Source organism: Ictidomys tridecemlineatus, chromosome 10 (genome assembly GCF_052094955.1).
Source record: "Ictidomys tridecemlineatus isolate mIctTri1 chromosome 10, mIctTri1.hap1, whole genome shotgun sequence".
NCBI classification, from domain to species: Eukaryota; Metazoa; Chordata; class Mammalia; order Rodentia; family Sciuridae; genus Ictidomys; species Ictidomys tridecemlineatus.
The window spans coordinates 37,452,336-37,465,395 of NC_135486.1; the positions used below are offsets into that span (position 1 = coordinate 37,452,336).

Here is a 13,060-nt window from a genome sequence, read left to right on the forward strand (position 1 = left end):
ATTTTTTCTTTCTTCCAAGCAACCAGTTATTTGTCACAACATGATTTTTTAATAGCTCATATTTTTCTCACCAATTTGAATACTAATACTGCTAACAGTAATAGTGTTCTCTGAATGCTTTCTATGTGCCAGAGTTTGTGCTAAATATGTTACATGGAGTATTCAGCTTGGTAATATTATTGTCCATATACTCTTGCTAAGAACTGTCATACTTGGGATTCATACCCAGGTCATTTGACTTTAAAGCTCATACTTCTAACCACTATGCTATTCCTATAAATCGCTTGGATCTATTTTTTTTACTTAAAACAATAAGGAAAATTATTGATATAACTGGAAATTCAGATATGGGGTGGGTGGGCTTCATATTAGACTTGACTCCTGCTCAGGGTTCCCATGATTTCTTTGGCTCTGCTCTCTTCCATGTGACTTCATCCTCAGCCTGACAATAAGCTAGCTAAAATAGCTCTATACCCACATCCATGCACAAAAACATCTATCAGAACAGAAAGAGGATTATTACTCTCAGAAAAACTACCAGAAGAAAAACAGCTTTCTGAGACACTCCAGAAAAATTCTCCTCAAGTCTTATTGGTTTGAAATGGGCCACAGGGCCATTCCTGTATCAATAATTAATAAAAAAGAATGAGAGTAAATATATTGTGCAAGCTTACATCTAGAGTTAGAGATGGTGTCTTTTGACACGTTGACTGTGTAGAAGTGAAGAGGGCTATCAATAAAGATCAAATTCACTTCCCCAATGCAGAAAATTAAAATAACAGGGGATTTAACAATGTAGAAGGTAAACCAAGTCTAAAGGTAGTATACTAATATGACAGCAAAGTCGCCCAGGCTTTCTCCTTCTATCTCAACGCTTTGCCATCCTCAACATGGACCAAGATTGCTCTGCAGCCACAGCCATCATATCCACCTTCAGACACCAAGGACAAAGGAGTGCAAAGACATAGACTGACTTCTCCTGTAAGGATATATCTTAGAAGTTACATAATGCTTTTCTGCCTACATACCATTGGACAGAACTTAGTCACTTGGCAAAATCTGACTCAGGGAAGCTACAAAATGTAGACTTAATTCCAGATAACTATGAGTCCAGAGACAAATCTGGGTTCTACTATTATAGAAGAAGAGCTGAATATATATTGAGAGTATATTCAATATATAATAGAGTGCTATTTGCAACAATAGAAACATTAGTTCAATTGGGATTCTGTTCAAGAATTTTTAAAAAGAAAGAAAACTAAATGCTGGTTAAGCAACCACCAAAGTGTTCTGCAGCCTTGCTGAAATCATTGGCCCAGCCCTGGACTAACAAGTAAACTGGTGGTATCAGATTCTCTAGATAGACACCCTATGTTACATACCCATTCCCAGAACTTGACTGTGAGTCTTCCCAACACAATTCTCATAACTGAGATGGAGTTGGGGTAATTTTCTAAAAAGATAGATTTTTATGTTTTATTTGTAAAAACTCTTAACATGTTGAGGATTTAGGCCATTTCAGACCAATAAGACTTGAGGAGAATTTTCTTGAAGTGTCTCAGAAAGCTGGTTTTTTTTTAGTTTATTGTTTATTTTCCCTTTATAATGATATTATTATACTATTGTTTTGACATATAGGAATTTTACTTTTTGTAAGATCAAATATTCAATGACTTTACATATTTTTTACTTTTATATTAGAATGATCTTTTATAACCAAGGATTTAGTAAATATTCACCTATATTATTCTTGTTAAAAATATTTTCTAAGTTGTTGATGAACCTTTATTTTATTTATTTGTATGTGGTGCTGAGAATCGAACCCAGTGCCTCCCACATGCTAGGCAAGTGTGCTACCCCTGGGCCACAACCCCAGCCCCCTGTATTATCTTTTTCCTGTAACTGAATTATTTTTGTGTCAGTCAGAATTTGCAATCTGCTGTATTCCAACCCCATTTATAGTGCTTTAACAAATAGGGGTCCCATGCTTTTACATTGTCAGTAAGATTGTAAATCAGAACCAACCTACTGTGGAAATCCACATGGAGGTTCCTCAAGAGACTAGAAATGGAACCACCAAATATGGACCCAGCTATTCCACTCTTCAGTATTTATCCTCAAGAATTAAAATCAGCATATTATAGCAATACATGCATACCCATGTTTATAGAAGCATAACTCACAATAGCCAAATTACTGAACCAGCCTAGGTGTTTTCATCAATAGATTAATGGATGAATAAAATGTGATACACACATACACACACACACACACACACACACACACACACACACACACACACACTGGAGTTTTATTTGACTATAAAGAAGAATGAAATAATATCATTTTCAGGAAAATGGACAGAACTTGAGAACATTATATTAAGCAAAATAAGCCAAAACCAAAAAGTCAAGACTCGAATGTAGTTAGAGAGGAGGAAAATGAAAAAAAAAATGATAAAAAGATGGGAAGAGATCTCATGAAAATAGAAGGGAGACCAGCAGAAGAATGGAAGGGGGCCTGAGATAAGGAAGGAAAGGGGAAGTAAACTGATCAAATTATATTGTTATATTGTGTGCAAATATATAACAACAAATCCACTATTATTTATAATTATATTGCACCACTAAAAAATCCAGAGTTAAAAAACACAGGGGTTCCTTCTTCTGAGATAATAAGTTCAGGGATGTTTGGGTGGACTTCTGAGGTATTCCGGAATCCAGGCTCACTCCACATTTCTGTTCCACTATCCTTAATATTAAGCTTTTCCTAATGCTCACAAAACGAATGCTACAATACACATCACCTATGAAGTGTATTTAAAAAGAAAAAGAAAGCAAAATATGAAAGGTGTATGTCATCTGAACCCATCTATTTTATTGAGAAGTCAGTCTCTTTCCTGGAAACCCTATTTGTTAGATTTCTCATTGGCCAGAATTACATCATATAGCCAACTAGAGCAAGGAATCTTGAAGAAATGATATTTTCCTCTGAGGATATATTGCCACCCTGAACCAAATCAAATTATTTTATTAAAGAAAGGGGATTGAATATTGGGAAGGCAACAGTGTCTGCCATGATTTTCCACCTAATTTTATATATGCTATAAATAAATAATTAATTTTATTTGTTTAAAATTAGCTAAACAACTTTTCCATTATCTTTATTGAAAAAACAGTCCTTTCTTCACTGATTTGGCACACAACTACATTATACTTTAAAATATAGATGTTTTTAAAATAGTTGTTCTAACAATGTTCAGAAAAGAGTGTAAGATCTCAGTCCACTTCTACTCTCTCCTCTTTTTAAAATTTATTTATTTTAATTAGGTCTATATGACAGCAGAATGCATTTTGATTCATTGTACACAACTGCAGCACACTTTTCATTTCTCTGGTTGTACACAATGTAGTGTTGCACCATAAGTGCAGTCATACATGTACCTAGGGTAATGATGTCCATCTCATTCCACCGTCTTTCCTGCCCCCATATTCCCTCCTCACCCTTCCATCCCCTTTGCCCAAAGTTCCTCCATTTTTCTCATGCCCCTTCCCCTGTTATGGATCAGCATCCACTTATCAGAGAGAATATTCAGCTTTTGTTTTTTGGGAATTGACTTACTTTGTTTAGCATGATATTCTCCAACTCCATCCATTTACCTGCAAATGCCATAATTTTATTCTCTTTTAATGCTGAGTAATATTCCATTGGGTATATATGTACCACAGTTTCTTTATCCATTCATCTATTGAAGGGCATGTAAGTTGCTTCCACAGTTTAGCTATTGTGAATTGAAAATTGAGCTGCTATAAACATTGATGTGGATGTATTACTATATTATGCTGATTTTAAGTCTTTTGGGTATAGACAGAGGAGTGGAATAGCTGGGTCAAATGATGGTTCCATTCTAGTTTTTCTAAGGAATCTCCATACTGCTTTCCATATTGATTGCACCAATTTGCAGTCCCACCAGCAATGTATGAGTGTGCCTTTTCCCCCACATCCTTACCAACATTTATTGTTGTCTGTATTCTTGATAACTGCCATTCTGACTGGAGTGAGATGAAATCTTAGAGTAGTTTTGATTTGCATTTCTGTAATTACTAGAGATGTTGAACATTTTTTTCATGTATTTCTTGATTGAATATGTATCTTCTTCTGAGAAGTATCTGTTCAGCTCTTTAGCCCATTTATTGATTGGATTGTTTGTTGTTATTGTTGTTTGTTTGTTTGTGTGTGTGTGTGTGTGTGTTAAGTTTTTTGAGTCCTTTATATATCCTAGAGATTAGTGCTCTATCTGACATGTGTATGGCAAAAATTTTCTACCAAAATGTAGGCTCTCTCTTCAACACATTGTTTGTTTCTTTTGCTGAGAAGATTTTTAGTTTGAGTCCATCCCATTTATTAATTCCTGATTTTATTTCTTGTGCTTCAGGAGTCTTGTTAAGGAAGTCGGGGCCCAGTCCAACGTGATGAAGATTTGGTTTCATCCTACTTTTTCCTCTTTTAGGCACAGGGTCTCTGGACTAATTCCTAGGTCCTTGACCCACTCTAAATTGAGTTTTGTGCATGGTGAGAGATAGGGATTTATTTTCATTTTGCTGCATATAGATTTCTAGTTCTCCCAGTACCATTTGTTAAAGAGGCTATCTTTTCTCCAATATATGTTTTTAGTGCCTTTGTCTAATATGAGATAACTGTATCTTTGTGGGTTTGTCTGTGTCTTCTATTCTGTACCATTGGTCTACATATCTATTTTTGTACCAGGATCATGCTGTTTTTGTTACTATAGTTTGAGGTATTCTGATGATATTGTGATGCCTCCTGCTTCACTCTTCTTGCTAAGGATTACTGTGGTTATTCTGGGTCTCTTATTTTTCCAAATGAATTTCATGATTACTTTTTCTATTTCTATAAGGAATTACAATGGCATTTTAATTGGAATCGCATTGAATCTGTATAGTGCTTTGGGTAGTATGGCCATTTCAACAATGTTAATTTTGCTTATCCAAGAGCATGGGAGATCTTTCCATCTTCTAAGGTCTTCTTCAATTTCTTTCTTTAGTGTTCTGTAGTTTTCATTGTAGAGGTCTTTCACTTCTTTTGTTGATTCCCAAGTTTGTTTGTTTGTTTGGAGGCTATTGTGAGTGGGGTAGTTTTCCTAATTTCTCTTTCAGAGGATTCATCACTAATGAATAGAAATGAATTTGTTTTATAGGTATTGATTTTATATCCTGCTACTTTGTTGAATTCATTAATTAGTTCTAGAAGTTTTTTGGTGGAGTTTTTTGGATCCTCTAAGTATAGAATCATTTCATCAGCAAATAGTGATAGTTTGAGTTCTTATTTTCTAAATTTATCCCTTTAATTTCTTTTTTTTTTCTTTTTGTCCACTGAAAATACCCTATGGGTATTTTTTTTTATTGGTTGTTCACAACATTACAAAGCTCTTGACATATCATACTTCAAACAATAGTTTCAAGTGAGTTATGAACTCCCATTTTTACCCCAAATACAGATTGCAGAATCACATAGGTTACACATTCACATTTTTACATAATGCCATACTAGTGACTGATGTATTCTGCTACCTTTCCTATCCTCTACTATCCCCCTTCCCCCCTGTATCCCTTTAATTTCTTTTGTCTGCCTAATTGCTCTGGATAGAGTATCAAGGACTATGTTGAATAGAAGTGGTGAAAAATAGGGAATCTCTGTCTTGTTCCAGTTTTTAGAGGAAATGCTTCCAATTTTTCTCCATTTAGAATGATGTTGGCCTTGGGTTTAGCATAGATAGCTTTTACAGCATTGAGGTATGTTCCTACTACCCCTAGCTTTTCTAGTGTTTTGAACATGAAAGCATGCTGTATTTTGTCAAATGCTTTCTTTGCATCAATTGATATAGCCATATGATTCTTGTCTTTAAGTCTATTAATGTAATGAATTATATTTGCTGATTTCTGTATATTGAACCAACCTTGTATTCCTGGAATTAACTCCACTTGATCATGGTACACAATTTTTAATATGTTTTTGTATGCAAGTTGCCAGAAATTTATTGAGAATTTTTGCATCTATGTTCATCAGGGATATTGGTCTAAAAATTTCTTTCCTTGATGTGTCTCTGCCTGGTTTTTGTATCAGACTACTCTCTCTTCTTGGAAAGGGTATAGAGAATAGGCTATCCTGTGGGGTTTATGTTCATATATACTCCCCAAAACTATAGTGAGAATCAGGATAATAATTTTTTTTAAAAGAGGGCAGGAGGTGCATGTAAAAACCAAAGGCCAGGATTTATTATATTGTTCACATAAAAAGTAAAACATAACTTTCCTATTATCAGTGACAGGTCACCGAGTTGTCAGGGAGCTCTTCAATTTCCAGCACCCAGGTCAGAGGTGGAAGTGTTAGTTAGCAGCCGTGGGATTGCATAGCTTTTCTGTAACCTAGTTTATTTATCACCCTTACTAAAAAAATCTACCAATCCCTCTTCAATGAACTCTATCTTACAGCACACCCCATACCTTACCCCTTTAATGCCCTGATGTTTTTCCCCTCAGAAATTCAACACAGCAGGATAACTTAGGGGTTAGTGAAAAATAAAACTCAAAGAGGTAAGAGAACCACAGGGATTACAAAGCCTGCCAAAAAATCACAATGAGCTCTGTCTAAAACTGAAATGAATTGCCTTGTTAACCCATTTCTTTAATCTATCACTTAGGAAAAACAGCTCATCCTCTGATTGCTCCTTATTCTGCAAGCAAGTTTGCTCTGGATGGGTTCTTCTCTTCCCTTAGGAAAGAATATTTAGTGACCAAGGTCAATGTGTCAATCACTCTGTGTATCCTTGGCCTCATAAACACAGGTAAGGTTAAAGTACTGGAATAAATAATCAATAGTTGGACTATCTGCCTTACCACTGTGGGTCAAAGGTGGTAATGGGAGGTAATGTGGTCCCTGACACATGAGTAATGCAACAAGAAGCAGTGACTGACAAAGCACAGAGCCCCCTCATTTAATGAAGCCTTCTGTCACTTGGGGAGTCTCTAACCTAACCACTCTTTGACCCTCCTTTCCATTCTGACCACCAAGTTTATTGAGTGACACCACATTCATCACCTTATCCTTCCCTGAATATCTTATGCCTTCATGGACTCTCAATGGCCATTACATTTTTTTTTCTTGGTACTAGGAATAGAACCCAGGACCTTGTGATTGGTAGGCAGATACTCTACCACTGAACTCTATCTTCAGTCCTGTTTTTCATAATTATTTTGAGACAAGGTCTCAAAGTCTTCCAGGCTGGCCTTGAACTTGTGATTCTCCTGCTTCAGCCTCCAGTGTAGCTAGGATCTCAGGCCTGTGCCATCACACCAAGCTTACTTTTTTTGGGGGGGGGGGCAGGTTACCAGGGATTGAACTCAGGGGCATTCAACCACTGAGTCACATCCCTAGCCCTATTTTGTATTTTATTTAGAGACAAGGTCTCACTGAGTTACTTAGTGCCTCACTTTTGCTGAGGCTGGCTTTGAATTCATGATCCTCCTGCCTCAGCCTCCCAAGCTGCTGAGATATATGTGTGAGCCACCATGCCCAGCACGAGCTTACCTTTTATATAAGACTGTTTCTCTTAATAATATAAACAGTAATAAGACATGCTGATAACATAAGCCCTTAGTATCTACTAGTACTGAGACATACACAATATCATTTTTGTAGTATTCTTGCCAAGAATGTATAACCTCACCCAAATCAGAACAATGGACAAACTCAAATTGAGGGCTATTCCTCAAAGCAACTCATCAGTACTGTTCAAAAGTAACAGGGTCATGAGAGACAAGGAAAGACTGAAGAACTGTCATGGTTTGGAGAAATAAAAAAAACAAGAAGAAATTTCTACTAGGGAAAATCCTAGATATAATCCTAGAACACAAAAAAGACATTAGGAAAAAATAAGTTATGTGACTTAGTTAATTTTATTATATTTATTCTTGGACATTGCACAATAATCATACATAATGAGACAATTAGGGTAAGTAGGATGTGGTATATAAGAGGACACTTGATACAATTTTTTACCAGTTTTCTCTAAGTCCAAATGCAAATTTATCTAAAATGTGCATCAGATGTTAAAAGAAATTTGTATTTAAAGAGTAATTAAGTAGCAGTTATAGAACGGAAGAGACAGAGGCACAGAGTCAAACAACAAAGAGAGGCGAGACAGGCAAGCTATATGAGAATGACATGAAAACTTGGAAGGAGAGAAAAAGTAGCAGTAGCATTTCTTCTCAGTGAGAGTGGGTAATGCTAAGAAAGGAGATAACACCTGGGCTGTATCTTTCCTTTGACATGTCAGTAAGCCATCACTCTATAGCTCTCTCTTTTTGCTCACTGACACTTCCTGTTAGCTGCTGGATCATCATGTGACTTCTGCCCTTATTCTGTGATCCCTGTATTAATCTCCCACTCCAACCAAAACACCTGAGACAGGAGCACTCCCAACTGATCACCTCTAACTACCCCACAAATCTCTATCCAGGGAGGCAAAGCCTCTATTAGAACCACGTTCTCTCTAGGACCAACAGACTCTAAACATACCCAGCTCTTGATTCAGGCATTGGCAAATAGCCCCTGGCAGCTAAGCTATTGCTGCCTGCAATCCTTCAATCGTATAGACTCTACTAGTCTTGGATAACCCCACTCTTCCTTTGTCATTCTACAGAAACAGCCATGCAGGCAACTTCTGGGGTATTCATTGCAGAAGCAGCTCCAAAGGAGGACTGTGCCCTGGAGATCATCAAAGGGGCAGCTCTGCGGAAAGAGGAAGTATACTACGACAAATCAATCTGGACCTCTCTCCTGCTAGGAAACCCAGGGAGGAGGATCATGGAATTTCTCGCATTAAGGAAATATAATTTTGACAAATTTATAAACAACTAGTAACTCCCTTAGGACTGGCCATGGTAAGGGATCTTGGGATGTTCTGTCCAGTATTTCTTCAAGCTCTATCCATGAACGTATCTTCCCAGAGGGATAACTAGAGCACTTCCAGAGACATGCAAGTCACAGGGTACATCTTACAATTGAAAGAAATTCCTCTAACATGTGCACAGTGGAAATTTAATTGTAATAAATGTCATGAACCACTCTTCAGCCTACATTTGTGAAACTGTTAGTAACAATAGGTATAATTACAAGGTAGCTATATCCAATTTACCTCGTATATGTAATAATATTATGATGCTTAACACAATATTAATTATAATAAAGGTCACATAAACTTTATAAAATCAAAACTGAGAGCTATAACTTGAGTCTCTTCAGTATGATTCCTTTCAAACCATAAACTACAAGTGAAATTTTTCAACGTTCATCTCTTATTTTGTGGTCTGAATTTTTTATTTATTCCTGAATTGAAGAAACCATCCTACTCATTATTTAGTGGGCATCATATCTTTGTCATTTCTGTGTATTTCACATACTCTTCATACTATTATACATTGTCCCTCTGAAAAGGAAGACACCTGAACATGAGTCACTCAGGCAAATGCAAGTGGTAAAGTGGTCCCTAGAAACTTGAGTCACAGAACTTAGGCTGGTATATTTTTTTCACAATCCACTAAGCACCTATATTTTATATGAGAATTCTCAAAGTATACTGAAGTTTGGAGAAAATGAGTTGGAGTTCAGATCCCACCACTAGCTCGTTTAGTCATGCATTCATTCAATAAACATTGCTAGGCATCACCTGACTACAACCAAATGGGAAACAAATCATCAGCTATACTGACAACTCAGAAAAGCCCTCTATTGGTCAGGACCCTCAGGACCCAATAGGTGAGAGATGGCACCCACATGTTGGATGATTTTAATAGAATCTAATAAAAAGGGGACTATTTACAAAAGTGTGAGGAAAGCATAGGTAAATCACAAGCAATACTGTAATATCTCAGGACTAGTTATAGCTCTTTCTACTCAGAGATCTGTAGACACAAGAGGACAGTTACCAAAACCCAGGATAGAGAGACCTATTTGGAGAGTGCCACATGACAGGAACTGTGCCATTGGCTAGGGGATGTGGTCACCAAAGACCATGAAGAAGGAAACTGGGGGAATGGACACCCCAGCTTCACTCTTTCCTCCTCTTTGATCTCTGACCAGTGCTTCCCATTAGCTAAACAGGGGAACAAAGGAAAAAAACTGGTGTAGACCATACTGTTCAACTTCCCATGCACCAAGCAGTGTGGAAAAGAATGGAAAGGGTTCTAGAGGGATGGATGGAATATGAAGTAAGATAGATAGATAATTAGATAGATAGATAGATAGATAGATGATAGATAGATAGATGATAGATAGATCGATCGATCAATAAATAAATAGATAGATATCCAGCATAAGCTCAACACTCCCAAAGATAGGATCCTGCTAAGTGATGCTGAAACACAGACATTTTGGGGAAATTCCCTTTCCTGCTTCTGAATTTAAATGCCCAGGCAAAAACATGGATTAGAGTCTACTGAACCAGCTAACCACATACACAAGAAGCTGGAGCAAAGAGTGTGTGAATATGGCTAGTCTTAGATAGGGGTCCTGTCTAGGTCATGTTCAATGCAAGGCAGTAAGAGAAGCCTGACCACACCTGTGTGCAAGACAAGACACCAAAAGTATGAAGTCTGGTTTCCAACTAGATAACATGCTTAAATACAAGCAGGCACCGCTGCACACTAGTAACATGCAGTCTGATAGACATCTCAGTTTCTAATCAATCAAATCAACACCACTCAATCTCTTACAGAAATGAGGCTCCCCCTTCAGAATGAGAAAAAGAAGGATGGCAATTCCTCTTATGAAGGATGGAGACAATATTATAACTGAGTTAGAATTGGCTTGGGGACAGGTAACACCTTTCTACAAAAGCCTTTTCCCAGAATCTAAAGGGGAAGATCTCAAAAAAGTAGGTCTGAGAACTGAAACCATCTACACCCACGTAGTTTATCATCTTCACTAACGTGACATTAAAATTCTAATGTCGGGCTGGGATTGTGGCTTCCTTGCACAGGCGGGACCCAGGTTCGATCCTCAGCACCACATAAAAATAAATAAATTAAATAAATAAATAAATAAAGACATTGTGTCCATCTGCACCTAAAAAATAAATATTAATAAAAATTCCATTGTCCTTTTCAGTGTGACTTTACTGTTCCAAGAAACTCTTGTCTAGTAAGATAAATGTAAAAAACCCATTTAACAGTGCTCAGCTTTTCAATAGATAGCATCAAATGACTGCTACTCCTAAGTCTCCCTGGATCCCTCACTTCAAAACCCTGGCTCTACTGTGCTCACCAATCTCAGACTGCTGTATTATGATCCTTACACGATACTCACCACGCCACCTTGCTAAAGCCCCACATTAAACTAAATGCCAGTACTTCATAAACATTCAGACTTTGCCCTCCCCATTCTGGCAGGCCCTGGCTATATCAAGGTAGTACTCCTCTTTACCTGGGTAAGCAGCAGTACAACGGCCCTTATTATTGGACAAGTTTCACTAGCAACTCAGTGAGACCCTGTCTCTAAATAAAATACAAAATATGGTTAGGGATATGCTCAGTGGTTGAGTGCCCCTGAGCTCAATCCCCAGTACCTAGAAATAAAAAAAAAAAAAAGAACCTGCCTTTTCTAGCTCACTCTATCATGAGCTTAATGATAAATGCACAAGGATGTCCATTTTCGTATCACATGTGGAATCCAGGTATACATCACTCCCATCTCACTAATACTGACATAAAATTCAGCATCACTTTGTGAATTCTGAAAGGAATTCTGCTCTCACTGAAAGGATTCATGAGCAATACAGTACTTTCCAGTATTACAGAGGGAAGAAAGAAGACTGAGTTTATATCCATTTAGTGTGCATCTCTTAACTCAAGAGATAGCCCCTTGGCCATGTCCCTTTCAAAGTGCTTCACCTCTTATCTGAGTCCAGCTCTCAGAGAGTCCAACATCATTCCTCCTTGTCTCCCATTCATCATGCACAGTTGACTCTGACTCTAGCTTGAGGCCACCCAGCAATATCTTTTTAAACAAAAATAATATCTTCCCTTGAGGGAGCTGTTTTAGCCATTAGGAAAATAACCATTTCGCCAAGTATTCCATTTGTAGTAGCTAAAACAGAATTGAAAACAGCCTTAATATTTACTCACCGGAAAATGTTTAAATTAGAGGACGATATTATGAAACCGCTATGTCATAATAACAAGGGATCAAGTTGACTTATATGTACTCACACAGAATAAACCCCAAGGCATAGGAAACGGGCAGGGATGGAGAATGGGAAGGCTAACTACATAAGGCATTATTCTGAGACCTTACAAAATTCGGAACGTCTTCTCTGAGGAGTAGTCCTGAGGTTCTTAAAATGGTAGTGTGATAGATTGAGTTGTAAAATACAGGTTTAAACCCTAATCCCTAGTACTTCAGAACATGACCATATTTGGAAATAGATCATTAGTGAGACTGAGATGAGGTCATGGTGAACGAGGATGGGCAATATGACAAGTGTCCTTACAAAGAGGCAGTCATGTGGAGGTAAAGGGACACAGGGAGAACAGTGTGTGGCAACAGGAGCAGGATTCCAGTGATCAAGCTGCAGGCAACCAAGGTCAAAGACAAAAACCTCCACAGCAGGTAAGAAGGGGCAAGGAAACATTCTCCTCCATGGGTTGCAGAGGGACTGTGCCAGCACAGTTGATTTTCTAGCCCCCAAAACTGTAACTGAATCAATGTCTACTGTTTTAAGCCACCCAGTTTACTGCAGCCCAGGAAATGAATGCAGGCAGTAATATAATCTTGGACTACCAACAAAGACAAGCCAAGACTACACATCTCTTGACAGAAAATTTCACTTCTAGGAATCCCAATGCAAAAATGTGATCTGATTAAAACAGAAATATGTCACACCAGCTTCAAAACCCACTTAGAGTCAAGACCTAAGTCCTCACAGAGACCTATAAGTCCCTCATGATCTCACTCCTCATTAGCTTTTAGACCTTGTCTCCTA

At 37.6% G+C, this 13,060-nt stretch overlaps 2 protein-coding genes across 4 annotated transcripts in view; one reads left to right on the forward strand and one right to left on the reverse strand.

Moving 5' to 3' along the window:
* Positions 1-9,296, forward strand: part of Hsd11b1 (hydroxysteroid 11-beta dehydrogenase 1) — a 44,416-nt gene extending 35,120 nt beyond the window's left edge. The window contains exons 5-6 of the mRNA XM_005329463.5: positions 6,722-6,865; positions 8,723-9,296. Of these exons, the coding sequence (XP_005329520.1) occupies positions 6,722-6,865; positions 8,723-8,940 (362 nt within the window). The 3' untranslated portion in view covers positions 8,941-9,296. The remainder of the gene's footprint in view (positions 1-6,721; positions 6,866-8,722) is intronic.
* Positions 1-13,060, reverse strand: part of C10H1orf74 (chromosome 10 C1orf74 homolog) — a 134,656-nt gene that overhangs the window by 79,299 nt on the left and 42,297 nt on the right. The gene's annotated exons all lie outside the window — the stretch shown is intronic.